Genomic DNA, 26361 nt, shown 5'->3' with positions numbered 1-26361 from the left:
GCGTCCAAATAACTCTAAAGTAAGTCTTTGTTACGTAGAATACGTTTTCCTAGTGTCCAAATAACTCTAAATTAAGCGTTTATTACGTAGAATACGTTTCCCTAGAGTCCAAATAAGTCTAAATTAAGTCGTTGTTACTTAGAATATGTTTCCCTAGATTCCGAATAAGTCTAAATTAAGTCTTTGTTACGTAGAATGTTTCCCTAGCGTCCAAATAACTCAAAATTAAGTCTTTGTTACTTAGAATATGTTTCCCTATTTTCCAAATAACTGTAAATTAAGTCTTTGTTACTTAGAATGTTTCCCTAGCGTCCAAATAACTCTAAATTAAGTCTTTGTTACTTAGAATACGTTTCCCTAGTGTCCAAATAACTCTAAATTAAGTCTTTGTTACGTAGAATACGTTTCCCTAGAGTGCAAATAAGTCTAAATTAAGTCTTTGTTACTTAGAATATGTTTCCCTGGCGTCCAAATAACTCTAAATTAAGTCTGTTACTAAGAATATGTTTCCCCAGCGTCCACATAACTCTAAATTAAGTCTTTGTTACGTAGAATAAGTTTCCCTAGTGTCCAAGTAACTATAATTAAGTCTTTGTTACATAGAGCACGTTTCCCTAGAGTCCAAATAAGTCTAAATTAAGTTGTTGTTACTTAGAATATGTTTCCCTAGATTCCAAATAAGTCTAAATGAAGTCTTTGTTACGTAGAATACGTTTCCCTAGTGTCCAAATAAGTCCAAATTAAGTCTCTGTTACTTAAAATAGGTTTCCCCAGCGTCCAAATAACTCTAAATTAAGTCTTTTTTACTTAGAATATATTTCCCTAGCGTCCAAATAACTCTAAATTAAGTCTGTTACTTCGAATATGTTTCCCCAGCGTCCAAATAACGCTTAATTAAGTCTTTTTTACGTAGAATACGTTTCCCTAGTGTCCAAATAACTCTAAATTAAGTCTTTGTTACTTAGAATATGTTTCCCTAGCGTCCAATAACTTTAAATTAAGTCTTTGTTACTTAGAATATGTTTCCCTAGCGTCCAAATAACTCTAAATTAAGTCTGTTACTCAGAATATGTTTCCCCGAGCGTCCAAATAACTCTAAATTCAGTCTTTGTTACGTAGAATACGTTTCTCTAGAGTCCAAATAACTTTAAATTCAGTCTTTGTTACGTAAAATAAGTTTCCCTAGTGTCCAAATAACTCTAAATTAAGTCTTTGTTACGTAGAATACGTTTCCCTAGCGTCCAATAACTTTAAATTAAGTCTTTGTTACTTAGAATATGTTTCCCTAGCGTCCAAATAACTCTAAATTAAGTCTTTGTTACTTAGAATACGTTTCCCTAGCGTCCAATAACTTTAAATTAAGTCTTTGTTACTTAGAATATGTTTCCCCAGCGTCCAAATAACTCTAAATTAAGTCTTTGTTATTTAGAATATGTTTCCTTAGCGTCCAAATAACTTTAAATTAAGTCTGTTACTTAGAATATGTTTCCCCAGCGTCCAAATAACTCTAAATTAAGTCTTTGTTACGTAGAATACGTTTCCCTACAGTCCAAATAAGTCTAAATTAAGTCTTTGTTACTTAGAATATGTTCCCCTTACTAAAGTGTTACCAGTATATTTATTACTTTTGGCCACTGTTACATCACAAAGAGTTTGAACAGTAACACTGTGTTTTGGATGTTTAATTAAGTGATTCTTCAGTTTGAGAATCACTGATATTTTTTTTTCCCTTTTGTATTATTATATTATAAATTCTTTCAGGCTTGGTCTATGTTTTCTCCCTAAATGTTACATATATTTGGTCTTATGAGTAAAATATACTAATAGTCCGTCCAGCCATTGAATAAATACAAAGAATTAGCTATCATTTAATCATAATAATTGCGATAAGCAAATGAAGGCGTGATTTTTTTGACACGGATCTTCGCTTGGATCTCATTATGTGTACCTAATAAAGGGACCGGTGATCGCATGAGTCTCATTTCCCGTCGAGCCTTTTGTCCAGTGCGGGGTCAATCTGGACAGACGCACAGCCAGAGGGGGCAGGAAGACGAGCAGAAGTGACACAATCTGGACAGAACGTCTTAAATTAGACTCAGGGATCAATATTTCCCCCCTCCCCCATCCCAGACACACACACACACACACACACACACACACATACTGGTTATCATTTGGAATGGGGACCAAGTTTTTGTTCAGAACTTGTGGGGACCACCCTTTGTACAGGTTGTGGAGGCATAAAAAAAAGAGATAAAATGACAACTGCCAGTTAGCTCACACACGTCTTTAAATCTCTGGATTGATGAAGTAATGTGCTGATCATTTTGCTGGGGACCCCGGGGAAAAAAGAGTTAATGGTTTTCATGGGGACCAAATTGAAATAATTTTGCATAATTCACACAAATTTGTTCGTGATTACTGAGGACCATTTAAATAAAAACGATGTTAAAATTAGATGTTAAACATGTTTACTTTTCAGTAAACATGTTTTTTGGGCCAAAGCTTAAAAATCACTTAGGCATCTTCAGAATGGATCTGACTATCATTTAAAAAGGTTTCCCTTTAAGGTACCTGTTGTTTGGTCTCCATACCGTCCGAAGTCCCCTAAAGGTGACTGTGTAAACAGAGCGATGTCCCCATTAAGTCAGCATTGCCAGAACACCACACACACACACACACACGCACACACACACACACACGTGTTTGGGTGACATATGAGGACTTATGACAAAAACGTGACATATGGGGACATGCCTTTCCAATGGTCCTACAGGCCTGGGAATCAGACGGTTAGTGAACCAGAATTTTAGAAACACAGTGGTCTATTGAGATTTTTGCAACTCTTTTGTTTTTTTCTGAACCTGATTTTTATGGTACATATGAGGACTTGTCACGTTTAGGTGACAAATGAAGACCAGAGTGTTTAAGATTTCAAGTTTATGTGACATATGACGACCATGACGTCACCGAGTGTTTAAGATTTCAGGTTCATGTGACATATGATGACCATGACGTCACAGAGTGTTTAAGATTTCAAGTTTATGTGACATATGATGACCATGACGTAACAGAGTGTTTAAGATTTCAAGTTTGTGAAATATGACAACCATGACATCACAGTGTTAAAGATTTCAGGTTCATGTGACATATGAGGCTAATGACATCAGAGACTTAACAAAACAACCTGAGTTGGTTTAGTTGATGTGTTGTCATTTAAAAAAAATCCCAATCCCATGCTACTGTAATCTAAAACCAAGAAGAGTTTAAAAGAAACATGGGTAAAAATGTAATTGTCGATTAAGTGTAACTGAATTGTTTTTGTGGATTTTGTCGCTAACAATTATCTGGAATAAATAAAAAACGCTTGCTCTTTATCTTGCTTTTTTAATTGCTGGTAACATACTCAAACTACCACAGCAGATGTGGAAAAAAAAAATTCTCCTTTTTTTAATATGATTCTGTTATGGATGTAGTACTTGATGGCAAGCGAATCTCTGTCCTGTAGAGCTACTAGTTCTTTTTGGAGGGAGGCTTCACAATCTTTTTTACCTGGTACTTTGTTGCCAGTTACAAAATGCAACATGTGTCATTCAACTGCTTCCACTTCTTCACCTTTGCAGCTGTCATAAAGGAGACAAAATACAATGTCTTACTGAAGGAATAATAACTATAACACATTGAAAAGGTGCAAAACGTAATATAATATTCTAGTAAATAATGTGGATTATTTATTTACCTCGCTTTGGAGTGGACCACGTTGAAGAAGCTTAAGACATACCCACTTCCAGCGGTTTGTCCTGCTGTCAATCTGAAAGGAAGAATTAGAAAACTGTAAAAGTAAACATTTAACATATTGTGCTTTGTGAAGCAGCGGAGTATATGTGCTGTCCGTCTATTTATGAATAATGCAGACCAGGAGTGTTGGCTGAGTTCTTAACGTTTGCTTTCAGAGCGTGCATATCACAACATACAAGATGCCGTCATGGCGACACAACCTATACCGGGCTACCGCGCATGCTCGTCACTCCTGTTGCATGCTGGGTAGGGTAGTTCTTTTTTTTCCCAGGCTCATAACATCACAATATAGTACCATGTATATGATGCGTTCAGTCTATCAAAGCACCAAGCAAACAGATATGGTCATAATTATTTTAAGTCCACTACGCAGAATAAACACAACATTATTAATATTGCTAGTAAGGATAATTTGATCAAAAATTCCCTAAAACAGCCCACTACCTATAATATAAGTTTTTTAAACATAAGATCCCTGATAAAAAAAAATGTTTCTGCTGTTGCCTCAGAAATTGCCTGTTCAGATGTTATGATTGTGGCTCAGAGATTTGTATGTAGATTATATTTATTTTCCATAACAAACAGGATAACTTAAATACCCTGGCAGTGGCAATAAGCTTAAATGTTTGTATTTACATTTTTGGAGTTGATTTTCATCAAATATGCTATTTAACTGCTACTGTTTAACAAGGACTGATTTAAATTGTGTTTGCACAACAAATGTTTTGGCGCTTTTGTTCATGTGGGAGAATATTCCAATAAAGGTGCACTACACACTACTTTTGAATTCATTATTGGGCTTTGCGTATACAATGCATTTAATCGCGATTAATAAGAGAAATAGTGCGGTTAACTTCGATTAAAAATTGTAATCATTGCCCAGCCCTAATATATATACAAACCCCGTTTCCATAAAAGTTGGGAAATTGTGTTAGATGTAAATATAAACAGAATACAATGATTTGCAAATCATTTTCAACCCATATTCAATTGAAAGCATTACAAAGACAACATATTTGATGTTCAAACTCAAACTTTTTTTTTTTTGCAAATAATAATTAACTTTGAATTTCATGGCTGCAACACGTGCCAAAGTAGTTGGGAAAGGGCATGTTCACCACTGTGTTACATCACATTTTCTTTTAACAACACTCAATAAACGTTTGGGAACTGAGGAAACTAATTGTTGAAGCTTTGAAAGTAGAATTCTTTACCATTCTTGCTTGATGTACAGCTTAAGTTGTCGTGTTTTACGCTTCCTAATGCGCTACACATTTTCGATGGGAGACATGTCTGGACTGCAGGCGGGACAGGAAAGTACCCGCACTCTTTTACTACGAAGACACGCTGTTGTAACACGTGGCTTGGCATTGTTTTGCTGAAATAAGCAGGGGCGTCCATGATAATGTTGCTTGGATGACAACATATGTTGCTCCAAAACCTGTATGGACCATTCAGCATTAATGGTGCCTTCTCAGATGTGTAAGTTACCCATGCTTTGGGCACTAATACACCCCCATACCATCACACATGCTGGCTTTTGAACTTTGCGCTGGATGGTTATTTTCCTCTTTGTTCCGGAGAACACCACGTCCACAATTTCCATATATAATTTGAAATGTGGACTCGTCAGACCACAGAACACTTTTCCACTTTGCATCAGTCCATCTTAGATGTGCTCGGGCCCAGCGAAGCCCGCGGCGTTCCTCTGTCTTGTTGATAAATGGCATTTGCTTTGCATAGTAGAGTTTTAACTTGCATTTACAGATGTAGCGACCAACTGTAGTAACTGACAGTGGTTTTCTGAAGTATTTCTGAGCCCATGTGGTGATATCTTTTACACACTGATGTCGGTTTTTAATGCAGTACATCGCTTACGTGCAGTGATTTCTCCAGATTCTCTGAACCTTTTGATAATTTTACGGACCATAGATGGTAAAATCCCTAAATTCTTTGCAAAAAAAATGTTTAGCAGTTTTAACATCAAATATGTTGTCTTTGTAGCATATTCAACAGAATTGTGGTTGAAAATTCTTTGCAAATCATTGTATCCTGTTTATATGTACATCTAACACAATTTCCCAACTCATATGGAAACGGGGTTTGAATGTATTTATATATATATAGCCTATTATTTGCGCACTATTTACAAGTTATGTACCAAAAACACGACCACCGAAAAAATACTTTGATCAATGAAAACAGCGCTGCAGAAACCGGCTGTAAACAAGAGGCACTGCATTTTCTGAATTGAAACACTCATTTTAAAGCTTTGACATTAACGTTTTAACACACACTAATCTGGTTCAGAAAATATGAGGACCTTATATGAAACACACCTAGGTCTTTCTTGGTTCAAACAATATGAGGACATGACGAGTGCTCACATGTAGAATTTATGTTGTTGACTTGTAACATCTCCTGTTTTGCTAAACATGAGTTCCAAACTCCCTACTGACAAACATGGATGTACCCTTACGAAAATGTTGTCATATAAACTGATCTGTGAGAGATTAAAATTAATAAATGTCTTTCAAAATATAGGTTGGGTCAAATTTAGAGCAGATATAGTAAAAATAGACATGTAATAACCTGTTGGAGGGATGAAGTCGGTTTATGGCTGTCATCTGAATCCAGAGAATGTTGAGATAGAACCTCAACAGTTGGTTTCTGCAACAAAACACAAAAATATGTCATAACTAATTAATTATAACATTCTTACCACTTTTTGTTGATAAAAATCTGAGCATACAATGCCAGATAAATAGTAAAGATTATTACAGAGTTTCAGCTCTTAGACAATTCATTAAGAATGTAACACACACAAAAATCTGGTTCAGAAAATATGAGGACCTGAATTGAGACACTCATTTTAAAGCTTTGACATTAACATTGTAACACACATTTTCTGGTTCAGAAAATATGAGGACCTTATATGAAACACACCTAAGTCTTTCTTGCTTCAAACAATATAAGGACATGACGAGTGCTCACATGTAGAATTTATGTTGTTGACTTGTAACATCTCCTGTTTTGCTAAACATGAGTTCTAAACTTTCTACTGACTAACATGGATGTACCCTTGCGAAAAAGTTGTCATATAAACTGATCTGTGAGAGATTAAAATAAATAAATGTCTTTCAAAATATAGGTTGGGTCAAATTTAGAGCAGATATAGTAAAAATAGACATGTAATAACCTGTTGGAGGGATGAAGTCAGTTAATGGCTCACATCTGAATCTGGAGAATGTTGAGATGGAACCTCAACAGTTGGTTTCTGCAACAAAACACAAAAATATAATGTCAGAACTAATTAATTATAACATTATCAGCACTTTTTGTTGATAAAACTCTGAGCATACAATGCCAGATAAATAGTAAAGATTATTACAGAGTTTAAGCTCTTAGACAATTAATTAAGAATATAAAACACACTAAAATCTGGTTCAGAAAATATGAGGACCTGAATTGAGACACACATTTTAAAGCTTGGACATTAACATTGTAACACACACTAATCTGGTTTAGAAAATATGAGGACCTTATATGAAACACACCTAAGTCTTTCTTGGTTCAAACAATATAAGGACATGACGAGGGGTCACATGTAGAATGTATGTTGTTGACTTGTAACATCTCCTGTTTTGCTAAACATGAGTTCCAAACTCCTTACTGACTAACATGGATGTACCCTTACGAAAATGTTGTCATATAAACTGATCTGTGAGAGATTAAAATTAATAAATGTCTTTCAAAATATAGGTTGGGTCACATTTAGAGCAGATATAGTAAAAATAGACTTGTAATAACCTGTTGGAGGGATGAAGTCGGTTTATCACTCACATCTGAATCTGGAGAATGTTGAGATAGAACCCCAACAGTTGGTGTCTGCAACAAAACACAAAAATATAATGTCAGAACTAATTAATTATAACATTAACAACCACTTTTGGTTGATAATATTCTGAGCATATAATTCTACATAAACAGTAAAGATTATTATAGCGTTTTAGCTCTTAGACTATTATTTAAGAATGTAACATTCACTAAAATGTGGTTCAGAAAATATGAGGACCTGAATTGAAACACTCATTTTAAAGCTTTGAATTAAACATTGTAACACACACTAATGTGGTTCAGAAAAATATGAGGACCTTATATGAAACACACTGAAGTCTTTTTTAGTTCAAACAATATGAGTACATGACAAGTGATCACATATAGAATTCATGTTGCTGACCTGTAACATCTCCTGTTTTGCTAAACATGAGTTATAAATTCCTCAGACTAACATGGATGTACGCTTAAAAAATGTTGTCATATAAACTGATCTGTGAGAGGTTAAAAGGATTAAATGTCTTTTGAAGTATAGGTTGTGTCAAGTTTTTAGCAGATATAGGGCAGCACGGTGGAACAGGGGTTAGTGCATGTGCCTCACACATCAAAGGTCCTGAGTAGTCCTGAGTTAAATCCTGGGCTCGTGATCTTTCTGTGTGGAGTTTGCATGTTCTCCCCGTGACTGCGTGGGTTCCCTCCGGGTACTCCGGCTTCATCTTACCTCCAAAGACATGCACCTGGGGATAGGTTGATTGGCAACACTAAATTGGCCCTAGTGTGTGAATGTGAGTGTAAATGTTGTCTATTTGTGTTGGCCGTGTAATGAGGTGGCGACTTGTCCAGGGTGTACTCCGCCTTCCGCCCGAATGCAGCTCAGATAGGCTAAAGCACACCCCGCCAACCCAAAAAAGGGACAGGTAGTAGAAAATGGATGGATGGATGGATAGTAAAATAGTCAAGTAATGAAGTCGGTTTATCGCTCACATGAATCTGGAGAATGTTGAGATAGAACATCAACAGTTGGTGTCTGCAACAAAACACATACAAATAATGTTAGAACTTATTAATTATAACATTATCAGCACTTTTTGTTGTTAACATTATGAGCATATAATGCCAGATAAATAGTAAAGATATTTATAGAGGGTTTCTGTCTCTTGTCCCGCTCATGTCTTGAGATGAACTTCCCTCGGTACTCGACCACAAAAGAACCATTTTAAATTGATGCAAGAGCAAATACACCATATCCTGATAAAACAGTTTATCAATTAACAATGTTTGGAATATCTGTTTTAAAAAGCAATAAAAATAGTCGTTACTTGACTAAAAATTCAATTACAAACAGAATTACTCTTTCATAAATGTAAATAATTATTAAATTAAGTACAAACCCCGTTTCCATATGAGTTGGGAAATTGTGTTAGATGTAAATATAAACAGAATACAATGATTTGCAAATCATTTTCAAGCCATATTCAGTTGAATATGCTACAAAGACAACATATTTCATGTTCAAACTGATAAACATTTTTTTGGTGCAAATAATCATTAACTTTAGAATTTGATGCCAGCAACACGCAACAAACAAGTTGGGAAAGGTGGCAATAAATACTGATAAAGTTAAGAAATGCTAATCAAACACTTATTTGGGACATCCCACAGGTGTGAAGGCTAATTTGGAACAGGTGGGTGCCATGATTGGGTATAAAAACAGCTTCCCAAAAAATGCTCAGTCTTTCACAGGAAAGGATGGGGCGAGGTACACCCCTTTGTCCACAGCTGCGTGAGCAAATAGTCAAACAGTTTAAGAACAACGTTTCTCAAAGTGCAATTGCAAGAAATTTAGGGATTTCAACATCTACGCTCCATGATATCATCAAAAGGTTCAGAGAATCCGGAGAAATCACTCCACGTAAGCGGCATGTCTGGAAACTAACATTGAATAACCGTGACCTTCGATCCCTCAGACGGCACTGTATCAAAAACCGACATCAATCTCTAAAGGATATCACCACATGGGCTCAGGAACACTTCAGAAAACCACTGTCACTAAATACAGTTTGTTGCTATATCTGTAAGTGCAAGTTAAAGCTCTACTATGCAAAGCGAAAGCCATTTATCAACAACATCCAGAAACGCCGCCGGATTCTCTGGGCCCGAGATCATCTAAGATGGGCTGATGCAAAGTGGAAAGGTGTTCTGTGGTCTAACGAGCCCACATTTCAAATTATTTTTGGAAATATTGGACACCGTTTCATCCGGACCAAAGGGGAAGCGAACCATCCAGACTGTTATCGACGCAAAGTTGAAAAGCCAGCATCTGTGATTGTATGGGGGTGCATTAGTGCCCAAGGCATGGGTAACTTACACATCTGTAAGTTACCCATCTGTTTGGAACAACATTTGCTGCCATTTAAGCGCCGACTTTTTCATGTACGCCCCTGCTTATTTCAGCAAGACAATGCCAAGCCACATTCAGCACGTGTTCAGCTTCATAAAAAAAGAGTGCAGGTACTTTCCTGGCCGGCCTGCAGTCCTATCAAAAATGTGTGGTGCATTATGAAGCGTAAAATACGACAGAGGAGACCCCGGACTGTTGAACGACTGAAGCTCTACATAAAACAAGAATGGGAAGGAATTCCACCTTCCAAGCTTCAACAATTAGTTTCCTCAGTTCCCAAACGGTTATTGAGTGTTGTTAAAAGAAAAGGTGATGTAACACAGTGGTGAACATGCCCTCTCCCAACTACTTTGGCACGTATTGCAGCCATGAAATTCTAAGTTAATTATTATTTGTAAAAAAAATTATTCCGTTTGGATTTACATCTAACACAATTTCCCAACTCATATGGAAACGGGGTTTGTAATTAATGTGTTACTTGAAAAAGAAAAGTTTTAAATATCTAGCATATGCAGTTGAGAGACATTTCATGAGAGCAGAGTGTGTGTGTGCCTTTAAAAAGCTGTGCCTTTTACCAAGTGATGTGGGACGTCAGCGCCCAGACATAGCAGAATAGTTCAGCTGTATTTTTTAGCTTAGCAGTGGCAGTTAAGATAGTTCTGTTGAATGTTTTTGTTTGCGTGTGGATAAGGCCTCTTTCTATTTGATATCGTGTTCGTAATTACTTCCGGGGGTTGCTTTCATTAGTAAAAAGATATTACCTGCACTAACCCTTTTGTGCTTCTAACGCTGTCTTGTTGACATACAATCACATCAAAAGTAGCATGCCAGATTACATAAAATGCATCGTAACAGCGTTGTAGCGTACATAAAAGTTATTAGATTACTCGTTACCGGTAAAAGTAACAGCATTAGTAACATCGTTTTCATATACCGCTGTTATACCATCCATCCATCCATCCATCATCTTCCGCTTTTCCGAGGTGGGGTCGCGGTGGCAGCAGCCTAAGCAGGGAAGCCCAGACTTCCCTCTCCCCAGCCACTTCGTCTAGCTCTTCCCGGGGGATCCCGAGGCGTTCCCAGGCCAGCCGGGAGACATAATCTTCCCAACGTGTCCTGGCTCTTCCCCGTGGCCTCCTACCAGTTGGACGTGCCCTAAACATCTCCCTAGGGAGGCGTTCGGGTGGCATCCTGACCAGATGCCCGAACCACCTCATCTGGCTCCTCTCCATGTGGAGGAGCAGCGGCTTTACTTTGAGTTCCTCCCGGATGGCAGAGCTTCTCACCCTATCTCTAAGGGAGAGCACCCCTACCCGGTGGAGGAAACTCATTCCGGCTGCTTGTACCCGTGATCTTATCCTTTCGGTCATGACCCAAAGCTCATGACCATCGATGAGGATGGGAACGTAGATCGACCGGTAAATTGAGAGCTTTGCCTTCCGGCTCAGCTCCTTCTTCACCACAACGGATCGATACAACGTCCGCATTACCGAAGACCCCACACCGATCCGCCTGTCGATCTCACGATCCACTCTTCCCCCACTCATGAACAAGACTCCGAGGGGCCATAGAGGTCGGGTGCATTGTGAGCTGGGCGGCAGCCGAAGGCAGGGCACTTGGCGGTCCGATCCTCGGCTACAGAAGCTAGCTCTTGGGACGTGGAACGCTGTTATTCCAAACACTTCTAATTAAAGCCATATAATACAACCTCTATTAGACAGTAAGGAAATGATCCAAATGAGATGTTGATACAGTTACCATTGATATGATACATAACAAGACATACCTTTCCAATCATTGATCCACTGGGCCTTAAAACAAGACTTGTCACATCCAGATCAAATAAACTCGGTGGCTTCAGCCTCAGGATTACGTCTTGCTCTTCTTTTGGGCACGATGTCTATATCATGTGTTGATGCGCCTAACAAATCCACACATAAAAATGAAAAAAGTCAGTGACACAGAAATAAAACAAAGAACTAAACCCTTCAAAAACTGTTAAATTTAGGCTCAATGCAGACATGAAGCTTCTCAAACAAAGTAGTAATGTAACAATATCAGTAACATGCCAACTCCACAGTGCTTATCAGCTGGAAATATTTGTATTTGAGAAAAAGTATAAACAATTTGAAGAACTCTAGTCTGTCTTGTTTAAAATTAAGAAAAGGTTTACTAGCATAGTGATCAAGGGTGATGGGTCAAATGCAGAGAATAATTTCACCACACCTAGTGTGTGTGTGACAATCACTGCTACTTATAATCTTCCATGCAACTTTAAAAAAAAAAAATTAAATGCCTTGGCCTTGGCCCAGAACTGAAATGCTTAATTTGACCTCATAAAATCAAATCTGATTGCAATTAATAACAACAAACATTTAACTGTTGTTTACAATGAACTATTTTCCTATGTTAAAAAACATTGGTCTATTTAATTACGTTAAACTCCATTTTATGCTCACCTGATTCAACCATGCTGTCGAAGACTGTCAAAGATGGTTTGTGGCCAAGATAGATGTCCCCCTCCGGTGATGCAGGTCCCGGAAGTGCTGTTCACTGAGCGCTCTGTTGTGCTCAAAATCGTGTGTGAAGTTTTGTATTTCGATTATAAATGGTCCTTTTGGAAAACCCTTTTTATATATATTCAATATTAAGTGTGATACGTGAGCTGTATAATTTCCATGATGAAAATAGTTAACTAGTGATTTAGCCCTCTGTTAGGAGCAGACATCGTCCAGCGGCCAATCAGGCGGCGCCTAACTGAAAATTGGACCAATCAGACGCCGAGACTCTTCAGAGTGGGCGGAAGTAACCATCTTGAACACCATGTAAAGTGAATACCTCCAAAAACAATCCCCATATTAATCCTAAATTTGCCCCAAAGATAAAAATACCCAAATAATGTGCTATTGTAACCATTTGAAAATATTAAATACTGTGTGTAGTTTGAATTGCATTTGAATTATTGCCTTTGTCTCAATCAAGGTTGAAGGTTGTTTTTTTTTATGCAAAAACCTACATTTCAGGCACATTTAAAGCAATTATTGTGCGGCATTGTATTTTAGTCAACAGAATAGCAAAAAGTCCAATACAGTAAAATACTGAATCAAACAAATTAAATCATCACCATAATCCCTTTATTACTAATTGTCTAGCCCAAATCCTCTCCAGATAAACCAAATTAATAGATAAAACTAACACTAAAAAGGATGAGATCATCAGATCAGTTGAAAATGTGTTGTTATTTGATTCAGAATTCAAGAGTATGTTTATTGCTGTAATGGTTAGATGTTTTTCAAAATGTCGGAGTGTGTGAGTTTCTGACCCACATGACATATGAGGACATATGACATATGAGGACAAGTGTGTGTGTGTGTGTGTCATAATAGCAAAGATGGCCACTAGGGGCAAAATCGAAGGTGACCAAAAAAATTAAACACACTTTCACACACTTTTTCTGAAAATTTGACAAATGAAGACTTTAGAGATTTTTGGTCTGGGAACATGCTGGGAGGGTCTAGAACACGATAGCATTGCGGGAAATATGGGGACATGGAAAATGTCCCCATATTTCAACAGGTCCTCATATGTAAGGTGAAATTTCATAAAAATGTCCCCATATGTCACTTTGACAAACGCACACACACACACACACACACACACACACACACACACACACACACACACGTACTGGTTATCATTTGGAATGGGGACCAAGTTGTTGATCAGGACTTGTGCGGACCACCCTTTCTACAGGTTGTGGAGGAATTAAAAAATGAGGTAAAATGGCCACTGCCCAGTTAGCTCATATACATTTTTAAATTTCTGGATTGATGAAGTAATGTGCTGATCATTCTTACTGGGGACCCTGGGGAAAAAGAGTTAATATGGTTCATGGGGACCAAATTGAAATAATTTTGCATAATTTACACAAATTTGTTCGTGACTACTGAGGACCATTTAAATGAAAAAAAATGTTAAAATTAGATGTTGAACATGTTTACTTTTCAGTAAACATGTTTTATGGGCCAAAGCTGAAAAATCACTTAGGCATCTTCAGAATGGATCTGACTATCATTTAAAAAGGTTTCCCTTTAAGGGACCTGTTGTTTGGTCTCCATACCGTCCGAAGTCCCCTAAAGGTGACTGTGTAAACAGAGCGATGTCCCCATTAAATCAGCATTGCCAGAACACCACACACACACACACACACACACTGGTTATCATTTGGAATGGGGACCAAGTTGTTGATCAGGACTTGTGCGGACCACCCTTTCGACAGGTTGTGGAGCCATAAAAAAATTAGGTAAAATGGCCACTGCCCAGTTAGCTCATATACATTTTTAAATCTCTGGACTGATGAAGTAATGTGCTGATCATTCTTACTGGGGTCCCTGGGGAAAAAGAGTTAATATGATTCATGGGGACCAAATTGAAATAATTTTGCATAATTCACACAAATTTGTTCGTGACTACTGAGGACCATTTAAATTAAAAATATGTTAAAATTAGATGTTAAACATGTTTACTTTTTAGTAAACATGTTTTATGGGCCAAAGCTTAAAAATCACTTAGCCATCTTCAGAATGGATCTGACTATCAATTAGAAAGGTTTCCCTTTAAGGGACCTGTTGTTTGGTCCCCATACCGCCCGAAGTCCCCTAAAGGTGACTGTGTAAACAGAGCGATGTCCCCATTAAGTCAGCATTGCCAGAACACGCGTGGCGCAGTGGGAGAGTGGCCGTCCGCAACCCGAGGGTCCCTTGTTCAAATCCCACCTAGTACCAACCTCGTCACGTCCGTTGTGTCCTGAGCAAGACACTTCACCCTTGCTCCTGATGGGTGCTGGTTGGCGCCTTGCATGGCAGCTCCCTCCATCAGTGTGTGAATGTGTGTGTGAATGGGTAAATGTGGAAGTAATGTCAAAGCGCTTTGAGTACCTTGAAGGTAGAAAAGCGCTATACAAGTACAACCCATTTATCATTTATTTAACACACACACACACACACACACACACACACACACACACACACACACACACACACACACACACACATAAAGTCTGCTACCTGTCACTATAGCCACCCTGCGTCCCTTCATGTGTGCCACTATAGCCACCCTGCGTCCCTTCATGTGTGCCACGGTCCAGGCAGAGTCCCGCTGGGAGCGTCACGCCAATCAATAGAAGGCGGGGTATCAGAGCGACGAGGGGAGGGGCGGGAAGCCCAATTCGAGGCGTCCCCTCTGGGCTTGAGTAGCATTGTTGCAGCAGGCCGTGCTCACGCATTCATTAGCCGTCAGAGGAAGGGCTATTACTTTGTCACATGACACATCCTGCCTGTCTCGCCTGTTTTCCATCACCTGTGTGGGGTTTATGTCCGCAGTGAGGAGCCTAGGGTGATAAATCGTAGACATTTGGCATGGACCGGAAAAAAAAAAAAATAAAATCCTCCTTGTTTTCTAGTGTTTCTGTTTCTTACTGCCTATGTGGATTGCAAAACCCAAAACCAGGGAATTTGGCACGTTGTGTAAGTAAGTCATAAATAAAAAGAGAATTCAATGATTTGCAAATCCTTTTCAACTTATTTTCAATTGAATTGACTGCAAAGACTAGATATTTGATATTCAAACTGAGAAACATATTTTTTTGTGGGTGTTGTTGATAAATGGATTTTGCTTTGCATAGTAGAGTTTCAATATGCACTTACAGATGTAGCGACCAACTGTCTTTACTGACAGTGGTTTTCTGAAGTGTTCCTGAGCCCATGTGGTGGTATCATTTACACACTGATGTCGCTTTTTGATGCGGCACCGCCTCAGGGATCGAAGGTCCGTAATATCATCGCCTACGTGCAGTGATTTCTCCAGATTCTCTGAACCTTTTGATGATATTGCGGACCGTAGATGGTTTAATCCCTAAATTCCTTGAAATGTCGTTCTTAAACTGTTTGACAATTTGTTAACGCTTTTATTGACAAAGTGGTGACCCTCGCCCCGTCCTTGTTTGTGAGTGACTGAGCATTTCATGCACCCACCTGTTCCCAATTAGCCCGTTCACCTGTGGGATTTTCCAAATAAGTGTTTTGGTGAGCATTCCTCAATTTTCTCAGTCTTTTTCCCACCTGTGCCAGCTTTTTTGAAACATGTCGCAGGCATCCAATATAAATGAGCTCATATTTGACAAAAATAACAAAGTTTACCAGTTCGAACATTTAATATATTGTCTTTGCAGTCTATTCAATTGAATATATGTTGAAAAAGATTTGCAAATCATTATATTCTGCTTTTATTCACGAAAATTACACAACGTGCCAACTTTACTGGTTTTGGGTTTTGTTAGCAAATTGTCAAACATTTTAAGAACAACATTTCTCAAAGAGCTATTGCAAGGAATTTAGGGAGTTCACCATCTACGGTCCGTAAAATCATCAAAAGGTTCAGAGAATCTGGAGAAATCACCGCACGTATGCGATGATATTACGGACCTTCGATCCCTCAGGCGGTACTGCAACTAAAAGCGACATCAGTGTGTAAAGGATATCACCACATGGGCTCAGGAACACTTTAAAAAACCACTGTCAGCAACTACAGTTGGTCGCTACGTCAGTAAGTGCAAATTGAAACTCTACTATGCAAAGCGAAAGCCATTTATCAACAACACCCGGAAAAAATAAATATGTTTCTCAGTCCGAACATAAAATATATTTTCTTTGCAGTTTATTCAATTGAATATAAGTTGAAAAAGATTTGCAAATCCTTATATTCTGTTTTTATTCACGAAAATTACACAACGTAGCAACTTCACCGGTTTTGGGTTTTGTACATATTTAGCCCTAATATTCTTCTTTATTGTACTTAATTACCTTTCGTAGCTCCAATTAATAAAATAATGTTGCCATTATCTCATCTCATTCCATCTTGAAAACTTCTAAAGTGGGTCTGGGTTAGTCTTTGCCTCATTCCTGTGAGAATTCTGCGTGTGACCGAAGCATTAAGTGGGTCTAATTTATCCTGGGTTAGCTGCAGTGTGCTCAAACCACCACCGAGTAGCGTCTGTGAGCATATAATATTGTATCATCTGCTGCTCTTCTGGACTCATCAGGTCTTCTTCACTCTGTTATGTCTCCTAATACAGGCCTGGACATTGTACTGGACCCTCTTGGAGGATCAGACACCCACAAAGGCTACAACCTGCTCAAACCAATGGGCAAACTCATCGCCTACGGTCAGTACCAACTCATTAGCATATACGGTCACATGTTGGCTGCAGGAAAGTTCTTCATCCTGGCATTTTGGGAAAATCATATCCTTTCAGGAAGAAAAAAAGAATATATTCTTAACATTTTTATGACGTAACCAATTATTTAACGGCCTGTGACACATTTCTAACAATACTATTAAAAAAAACAACTAAGTGGAATAAAAGAGCATGCAGGTGACATGTAATGAGTAAAAGTTGCAATGTTGACTCAGTTGTTTTCCTTAAAAAAGCTCATTACTCAAAAAATAACAACAAATCAAAATCAATGGTGTTGTCTAACATTGGTCTATTGAAGGCTTCAATTACTTCACACTAATAATTACACTTTAAAACGCCTTTTGGGGAAAATTTTGCATATATTGTGTGTTTGCCCTAAAATGGTAAATGGGTTATACTTGTAAAGCGCTGTTCTACCTTCAAGGTACTCAAAGCGCTTTGACACTATTTCCACATTCACCCATTCACACGCACACATTCACCACACTGATGGCAGGAGCTGCCATGCAAGGCCCTAACCACCATCCATCAGGAGCAAGGGTGAAGTGTCTTGCTTAAGGACACAACGGACGGTAGAAGGTGGGGATCGAACCAGGAACCCTCAGGTTGCTGGCACGGACGGCCAGCCTCCCAACCATACCACGCCTCCCACCACCCCTCCCAAAAAATTTTTTTTCAAAGACAAAAAGGGCATAAAACAAACAACAACAAAAAACCCTGAACAAAAACGTATAATCGACAGATGGATCTTAAGTTGATCCAGAGATTTGAGCGTTAAAATGTATAAAATTAAAACACTTTTAGGAGTTACGGCCATTTTAAAAACATTTTAAAATTTTACTGTGATTTTTTTTTTCATTATTACTTTATTTGCTCAAAAAATAATATTAAATTAAAACCAATGTTGTTATGAATTATTGACCTGTTAAAGCAGTGGTCCCCAACCACCGGGCCGTGGCCCGATTGGTACCGGGCCGCAGAATAATTTTTTATTCATTTTTATTAAATCCACATAAAAAACACAATATACACTTACAATTAGTGCACCAACCACAAAAACCTCCCTTTTTCATGACAAAGGAAAAAAAAAAAAAAAAAAATAGGATCCCCTCCGCTCCCTCCCCCACCCGGGTCGAAGGACAAATTATTAAGCGATGGCCGGTCCGCAGATACAAAAAGGTTGGGGACCACTGTGTTAAAGGATCCTAGTATTTCACATCAAATACAAACACTTTGTGAAGTTAATTATATTTATATAGCGCTTTTCTCTAGTGACTCAAAGTGCTTTACATAGTGAAACCCAACATATAAGTTACATTGGCACTGGCAGCGGATGGGCAAAATGTCTTGCCCAAGGACACGGCGGCAGTGACTAGGATGGCGGAAGCGGGGATCGAACCTGGAACCATCAAGTCGCTGGCACGGCCGCTCTACCGACCGAACTATACCGCTGGAAAAAAAGCTAGGCGTAAAAATGGCATATTTTGCCATAAAAAACAGGGTTTTCCTTAACAAAAAGTACATAAAACAAAAAAAATGTTTTTATATCGACAGTTAGATCTGAATTTAATCTAAAGACTTAAAAGGGAACTGCACTTTTTTTCTTGTCGTTTTCGCCATTTCCGGGGGCCTAAATGTCTGTGTAAGTGTACCAAATTGTCGGATTACATCCTCAGACTTCTTCTGTCCAGGTGAAATGCATGATTTATCAATGTATTAATAAACTTCCAGGGAGCAAGGAAGCAAGGAAGCAGCAGACCATTCAATGATATAAATAGTTAGTCTGCGTCAGCGCTTATAATAACAATATCCCTAATACTTGGTTAATATTCAAGTCAGGAAATGTAAATGGAGTATTGTTGGCGGTTTTTGGATGTTTCATTGGTGGATTTGATGGGCAAAACAGAGGGCCTCCCATGGGCTCGGCTGTAAATGGACTTTAATTTTATTTCATTCATCCATCCATCCATTTTCTACCGCTTATTCCCTTTGGGGTCGCGGGGTTCATTTCATTCACAAGTTAAAATAAATAAATAAAAATGTAAAAATCCATCCGTCTTTAATGATTGCAAACAAAATGCAAAAAAAAAAAAAAAAAGTGTACTTCCCATTTAAGCAAAAAAAAATTAAAATTTTCATGACTATCACCAAACTTGACACAAGCCCCTAACGGTTAAAAAAAAAAAAAAAAAATCTATACACTGTATTGGTTTTGAAAATAAAAAAATATAAAATGGCACCCGCTTGCTTTGATTTTTTTGTGTGTGGCCCTCAGTGGAAAAAGTTTAGACGCCCCTGGCGTAGCAAAAATGCCACAGTAAACCCCCAAGAGCTGCCTCAAACATCCACACTGATTTGTTTCCCAAACCACAGGAAGCAAGAAAGTGACAGTGAAGGACAGCGCTGAGGAGAAAAAGTGGATATTTGTTGAACTAAATAAAAAAATCATCAAATCCATGACCAAACTTTGTAGTTGACTTGGTGGAGCATTTTGAGCGTATCACTAATAGTCAACGCCAGCCAAGAATGTTAAAATAATATCCAAACCGCAGACATTAATTTCTGAAAATATGAACAAAGCTGCTGATGGTGTGTTTGACAGCAAAGCAACTGGAAACACTACTATTATTACATTACTTCATAAAACTACTGTAGTTGTACAATTGTATTGTTTTTTTGTACAATACGGTGTACGCTGCCTCTCGGCTGAATGCAGCTGGGATAGGCTCCAGCGACCCCAAAAGGGACAAATGGTAGAAAATGGATGGATGGATTGTATGCATTTTTATTTTCAAAAGGCATGTGACATGTTAAAAGCACCAATTCAATTGATTTCAAAGGGATTTGAGAAACAAGTTATTTAAGAGTGAAGCACTACAGTAGATATTTTTTTATAAATCCCTAAAAATCATTAAAATTTGTTAAAAACATTTTTTGATTTTATTGTAATTTTGCAGCATTTTTTAATTGTATTTTAATAAAACGTGTTCTTTCAATTTGACACGGCTTTACCTGCTACGTCTTACACTGTCGGTGTCATGGTCCCAATACTATGGTCTGTACCAGATATAAATAAATAAATGGGTTGTACTTGTATAGCGCTTTTCTACCTTCAAGGTACTCAAAGCGCTTTGACATTACTTCCACATTTATGAGTCATGTTCTGGCACACAAACCAACACATTCTTTGCCCGGGTCACCGTGATCCTTGGCAAGGTTTGGATAAAACTCTCTATAGCCTGACAAGATGATTCATAGATCGCTTTTAAAGCCGGCCTATTAAACACAATACATGAAATAACAGTGACGGCTTTCCTAACTCGGCTTCCTGTTTGCCACTGTGGGACCCCACCACCACCACCACCACCACCATGTCCGCTGTGTCTGATGTGTGTGTGTGTGGTCTGTGGGAAGGCGTTCTCCCCATCTTGGCGGCGATGCACGCAAGAGTGGGCAAGGTCGGCATGCAGGGAGAACAGGCTTCTGCCTCTCCATGGTTCCCAGAGATCCACTACCCTGCGTGCTGTCTCCCACGTCCTCACCCATTCACCCTCTCTCAGCCAGTCACCCCTCCAACCCTGTATTCCCGCTCCCTGCATCTTATCAGAATTATGCAGAGCCGGAACAATGCGGCACATTCAGCGTAAAACCGGAATGTGTCTAAAAGCAGGATCTTTGTGGTCTCATGCGGTCTAGTCCCAAAGTGTAAACCAGGGGTCACTAACCTACTTCTTGGGTACTGATTAATGCGAAGGGCTACCAGTTTGATACACACTTAAATAAATTGCCAGATATAGCCAATTTGCTCAATTTACCTTTAATAAATAAATCTCTCTCTCTCTCTCTCTATATATATATATATATATATATATATATATATATATATATATATATATATATATATATATAAATGGATATTTCTGTCTGTCGTTCCGTCGTAAATTTTTTTTCCTTTTACGGAAGGTTTTTTGTAGAGAATAAAAGATGAAAAAAACACTTAATTGAACGGTTTAAAAGAGGAGAAAACACACAAAAAATGAAAATTTAACTTTGAAACATAGTTTATCTTCAATTTCGACTCTTTAACATTCAAAATTCGACCGAAAAAAATTAAGAAAAAAACTAGCTAATTCTAATGTTTTTGAAAAAATTAAAAAAATCATTTATGGAACATCATTAGTAATTTTTCCTGATTAAGATTAATTTTAAAATTTGATGACATGTTTTAAATATGTTAAAATCCAATCTGCACTTTGTTAGAATATATAACAAATTGGACCGAGCTATATTTCTAACAAAGACAAATCATTATTTCTTCTACATTTTCCAGAACAAACATTTTAAAAGGAATTCAAAAGACTTTGAAATAAGATTTAAATTTGATTCTACAGATTTTCTAGATTTGCCAGAATAATTTTTTTGAATTTTAATCATAATAAGTTTGAAGAAATATTTCACAAATAATCTTCGTCGAAAAAACAGAAGCTAAAATGGGGAGTTAAATTAAAATGTATTTATTATTCTTTACAATAATTAAAAAAAAATACTTGAACATTGATTTAAATGCTCAGGAAAGAAGAGGAAGGAATTTAAAAGGTAAAAAGGTATATGTGTTTAAAAATCCTAAAATCATTTTTAAGGTTGTATTTTTTCTCTAAAAATGTCTTTCTGAAAGTTATAAGAAGCAAAGTAAAAAAATAAATGAATTTATTTAAACAAGTGAAGACCAAGTCTTTTAAATATTTTCTTGGATTTTCAAATTCTATTTTGAGTTTTGTCTATCTTAAAATTAAAAATGTCGAGCAAAGCGAGACCAGCTTGCTAGTAAATAAACACAATTTAAAAAATAGAGGCAGCTCACTGGTAAGTGCTGCTATTTGAGCTATTTTTAGAACAGGCCAGCGGGCGACTCATCTGGTCCTTACGGGCGACCTGGTGCCCGCGGGCACCATGTTGGTGACCCCTGATGTACACTATGTGACAATGTGCGGATTCCAAAGGAACACCTGTCCGGTCCTGTGACGTAATTTACCAGTTTTTACGTTGCAATGGAGTAAAAACTTGAGCTTATATACACTTAGAATGTAATTTACCCCCCCAGGTGCCGCTAACATGCTGGCGGGCCAGAAGAAGAACCTGTTGGCCGTGGCCAAGAACTGGTACCACCAGTTCACCATCCACACGCTCAACCTGATCCAAGGCAACAAGTCGGTGTGCGGCTTCCACCTGGGCTACCTGGACGGGGAGACGGAGCTGATCAGCCAGGCCATGAACGCAATCCTGGACCTCTACAAGCAGGGCAAGGTCAAGCCCCACATTGACTCCACCTGGCACCTCGAGCAGGTTAGTGTTCAAATCAAGTAAACTACTCAGTTTTGTGAAACATGGTGTCAGAAGTGGGATGGTTAAGTCCTTGGCAAAGCTTTGGGACCACAAAGAATAGCCTTTTAGTGTAGTAGTCAGTATACAGGTGGGTAAAATCCAGGTTTACTACTCAGTTCTGTGAAAAATGGTGTCAGAAGTGGGATGATTAAGTTCATGTCAAAGCCTTGGGACCACCTGATGGCAGAACAAAGAATAGCCTTTTAGTGTAGGTGGGTAAAATCCATGTTTACTACTCAGTTCTGTGAAAAATGGTGTCAGAAGTGGGATGGTTTAGTCCTTGGCAAAGCCTTGGGACCACCTAATGGCAGAACAAATAGCCTTTCAGTGTAGTAGTCAGTATACAGGTGGGTAAAATCCAGGTTTACTACTCTGTTTTGCGAGAAATGGTGTCAGAAGTGGGATGGTCAAGTCCTTGACAAAGCCTTGGGACCACCTGATGGCAGAACAAGGAATAACCTTTTAGCGTAGTTGGGTAAAATCCATGTTTACTACTCAGTTCTGTGAAACATGGTGTCAGAAGTGGGATGGTTAAGTCCTTGGCAAAGCCTTGGGACCACCTGATGGCAGAACAAGGAATAGCCTTTTAGCGTAGTTGGGTAAAATCCATGTTTACTACGCAGTTCTGTGAAAAATGGTTTCAGAAGTGGGATGGTTAAGCCCTTGGCAAAGCTTTGGGACCACAAAGAATAGCCTTTTAGTGTAGCAGTCAGTATACAGGTGGGTAAAATCCATGTTTACTACTCAGTTCTGTGAAAAAGGGTGTCAGAAGTGGGATGGTTTAGTCCTTGGCAAAGCCTTGGGACCACCTAATGGCAGAACAAATAGCCTTTCAGTGTAGTAGTCAGTATACAGGTGGGTAAAATCCAGGTTTACTACTCTGTTTTTCGAGAAATGGTGTCAGAAGTGGGATGGTTAAGTCTTTGACAAAGCCTTGGGACCACCTGATGGTAGAACCACAGATTGCCTTTTAGTGTAGATGGGTAAAATCCATGTTTACTTCTCAGTTCTGTGGAAAAATGGTGTCAGAAGTGGGATGGTTAAGTCCTTGGCAAAGCCTTGGGACCACCTGACGGAAAAACAAAGAATAGCCCTTTAGTGTAGAAGTCAGTTTGCAGGTGGGTGAAATACAGGTTTATTACTCAGTTTTGTGAGAAATGGTGTCAGAAATGGGGTGGTTAAGTCCTTGGCAAAACCTTGGGACCACCTGATGGCAGAACAAATAATAGCCTTTTAGTGTAGTAGTCAGTATACAGGTGGGTAAAATCCAGGTTTACTACTCTGTTTTGCGAGAAATGGTGTTAGAAGTGGGATGGTTAAGTCCTTGACAAAGCCTTGTGACCACATGATGGCAGAACAAGGAATAGCCTTTTAGCGTAGTTGGGTAAAATCCATGTTTACTACTCAGTTCTGTGAAACATGGTGTCAGAAGTGGGATGGTTAAGTCCTTGGCAAAGCTTTGGGCCCACAAAGAATAGCCTTTTAGTGTAGCAGTCAGTATACAGGTGGGTAAAATCCATGTTTACTACTCAGTTCTGTGAAAAATGGTGTCAGAAGTGGGATGGTTTAGTCCTTGGCAAAGCCTTGGGACCACCTAATGGCAGAACAAATAGCCTTTCAGTGTAGTAATCAGTATACAGGTGGGTAAAATCCAGGTTTACTACTCTGTTTTTCGAGAAATGGTGTCAGAAGTGGGATGGTTAAGTCCTTGACAAAGCCTTGGGACCACCTGATGGTAGAACCACAGATTGCCTTTTAGTGTAGATGGGTAAAATCCATGTTTACTACTCAGTTCTGTGAAACATGGTGTCAGAAGTGGGATGGTTAAGTCCTTGGCAAAGCTTTGGGACCACAAAGAATAGCCTTTTAGTGTAGCAGTCAGTATACAGGTGGGTAAAATCCATGTTTACTACTCAGTTCTGTGAAAAATGGTGTCAGAAGTGGGATGGTTTAGTCCTTGGCAAAGCCTTGGGACCACCTAATGGCAGAACAAATAGCCTTTCAGTGTAGTAATCAGTATACAGGTGGGTAAAATCCAGGTTTACTACTCTGTTTTTCGAGAAATGGTGTCAGAAGTGGGATGGTTAAGTCCTTGACAAAGTCTTGGGACCACCTGATGGCAGAACAAATAATAAACTTTTAGTGTAGTAGTCAGTATACAGGTGGGTAAAATCCAGGTTTACTACTCAGTTTTGTGAGAAATGGTGTCAGAAGTGGGATGGTTAAGTCCTTGACAAAGCCTTGGGACCACCTGATGGCGGAACAAAGGATAGCCTTTTACTGTAGTTGGGTAAAATCCATGTTTACTACTCAGTTCTGTGAAAAATTGTGTCAGAAGTGGGATGGTTAAATTCATGGCAAAGCCTTGGGACCACTTGATGGCAGAACAAAGAATAGCCTTTTAGTGTAGGTGGGTAAAATCCTTGTTTACTACTCAGTTCTATGAGAAATGGTGTCAGAAGTGGGATGGTTAAGTCCTTGACAAAGCCTTGGGACCACCTGATGGCAGAACAAGGAATAGCCTTTTAGTGTAGTTGGGTAAAATCCATGTTTACTACTCAGTTCTGTGAAAAATGGTCTCAGAAGTGGGATTGTTAAGTCATTGGCAAAGCCTTGGGACCACCTGATGGCAGAACAACGGATTGCCTTTTAGTGTAGGTGGGTAAAATCCATGTTTACTTCTCAGTTCTGTGAAAAATTGTGTCTGAAGTGGGATGGTTAAGTCCTTGGCAAAGCCTTGGGACCACCTGATGGCAGAACAAAGAATAGCCTTTTAGTGTAGTAGTCAGTATACAGGTGGGTAAAATCCAGGTTTACTACTCAGTTTTGTGAGAAATGGTGTCAGAAATGGGGTAGTTAAGTCCTTGGCAAAGCCTTGGGACCACCTGATGGCAGAACAAATAGCCTTTCAGTGTAGTAGTCAGTATACAGGTGGGCAAAATCTAGGTTTACTACTCAGTTTTGTGAGAAATGGTGTCAGAAGTGGGGTGGTTAAGTCCTTGGCAAAGCCTTGGGACCACCTGATGGCAGAACAAATAATAGCCTTTTAGTGTAGTAGTCAGTATACAGGTGGGTAAAATCCAGGTTTACTACTCAGTTTTGTGAGAAATGGTGTCAGAAGTGGGATGGTTAACTCCACGGAAAAGCCTTGGGGACACTTCATAGCAGAACAAGGAATACCCCTTTGGTGTCATGGTCAGTAAACAGGTGGTTAAAATCTAGGTTTATTACTCAAAGTTCTGTGGAAAATGGTGTCAGAAGTGGGTTGGTTGAGTTATAAGGGCATCCATGACAATCCTTTGGACCACTTGATGGCGGAACAAAGAATAGCCTTTTTGGTGTAGTTGTCAGTATACAGGTGTTTCAACACCAGGGTAAAATTGTTTACTACTTCAAGTTTTGTGAAAAACGTGTCAGAAGTGGGATGGTTATCCATGACAATCCTTGGGACCACTTGATTGCGGACAAAGGAAGAGCCCCTTGGTATCGTAGTCAGTAAACAGGTGGGAAAAATCCAGGTTTACTACTCAGTTTTGTGAGAAACGGTGTCAGAAGTGGGATGGTCAAGTTCATGGCAAAGCCTTTGGGCCACTTCATGGCAGAACAAGGAATAGCCCCTTAGTGTTGTGGTCAGTAAACAGGTCCCCAAAATCTAGGTTAATTACTCAGAGTTCTATGAGAAACGGTG

General features: G+C 38.7%; 1 protein-coding gene and 1 long non-coding RNA gene across 2 annotated transcripts in view; one reads left to right on the top strand and one right to left on the bottom strand.

Moving 5' to 3' along the window:
• The window catches only part of LOC133555926 (synaptic vesicle membrane protein VAT-1 homolog), a 130326-nt gene that overhangs the window by 88892 nt on the left and 15073 nt on the right, over positions 1 to 26361 (top strand). The window contains exons 4-5 of the mRNA XM_061905398.1: positions 17169 to 17258; positions 22393 to 22634. Of these exons, the coding sequence (XP_061761382.1) occupies positions 17169 to 17258; positions 22393 to 22634 (332 nt within the window). The remainder of the gene's footprint in view (positions 1 to 17168; positions 17259 to 22392; positions 22635 to 26361) is intronic.
• On the bottom strand, positions 5876 to 13713 carry LOC133555924 (uncharacterized). Its single transcript, XR_009807421.1, has 5 exons — positions 11823 to 13713; positions 8620 to 8662; positions 7609 to 7686; positions 6998 to 7075; positions 5876 to 6468 (listed from the first exon to the last, which is right to left on the bottom strand). It is a non-coding gene; the product is annotated as an uncharacterized LOC133555924 (long non-coding RNA).

Source organism: Nerophis ophidion, linkage group LG07, assembly GCF_033978795.1.
Source record: "Nerophis ophidion isolate RoL-2023_Sa linkage group LG07, RoL_Noph_v1.0, whole genome shotgun sequence".
NCBI lineage: Eukaryota > Metazoa > Chordata > Actinopteri > Syngnathiformes > Syngnathidae > Nerophis > Nerophis ophidion.
Note: the sequence above shows the minus strand (reverse complement) of the source record. Positions and strands in the feature narration are given on the sequence as shown.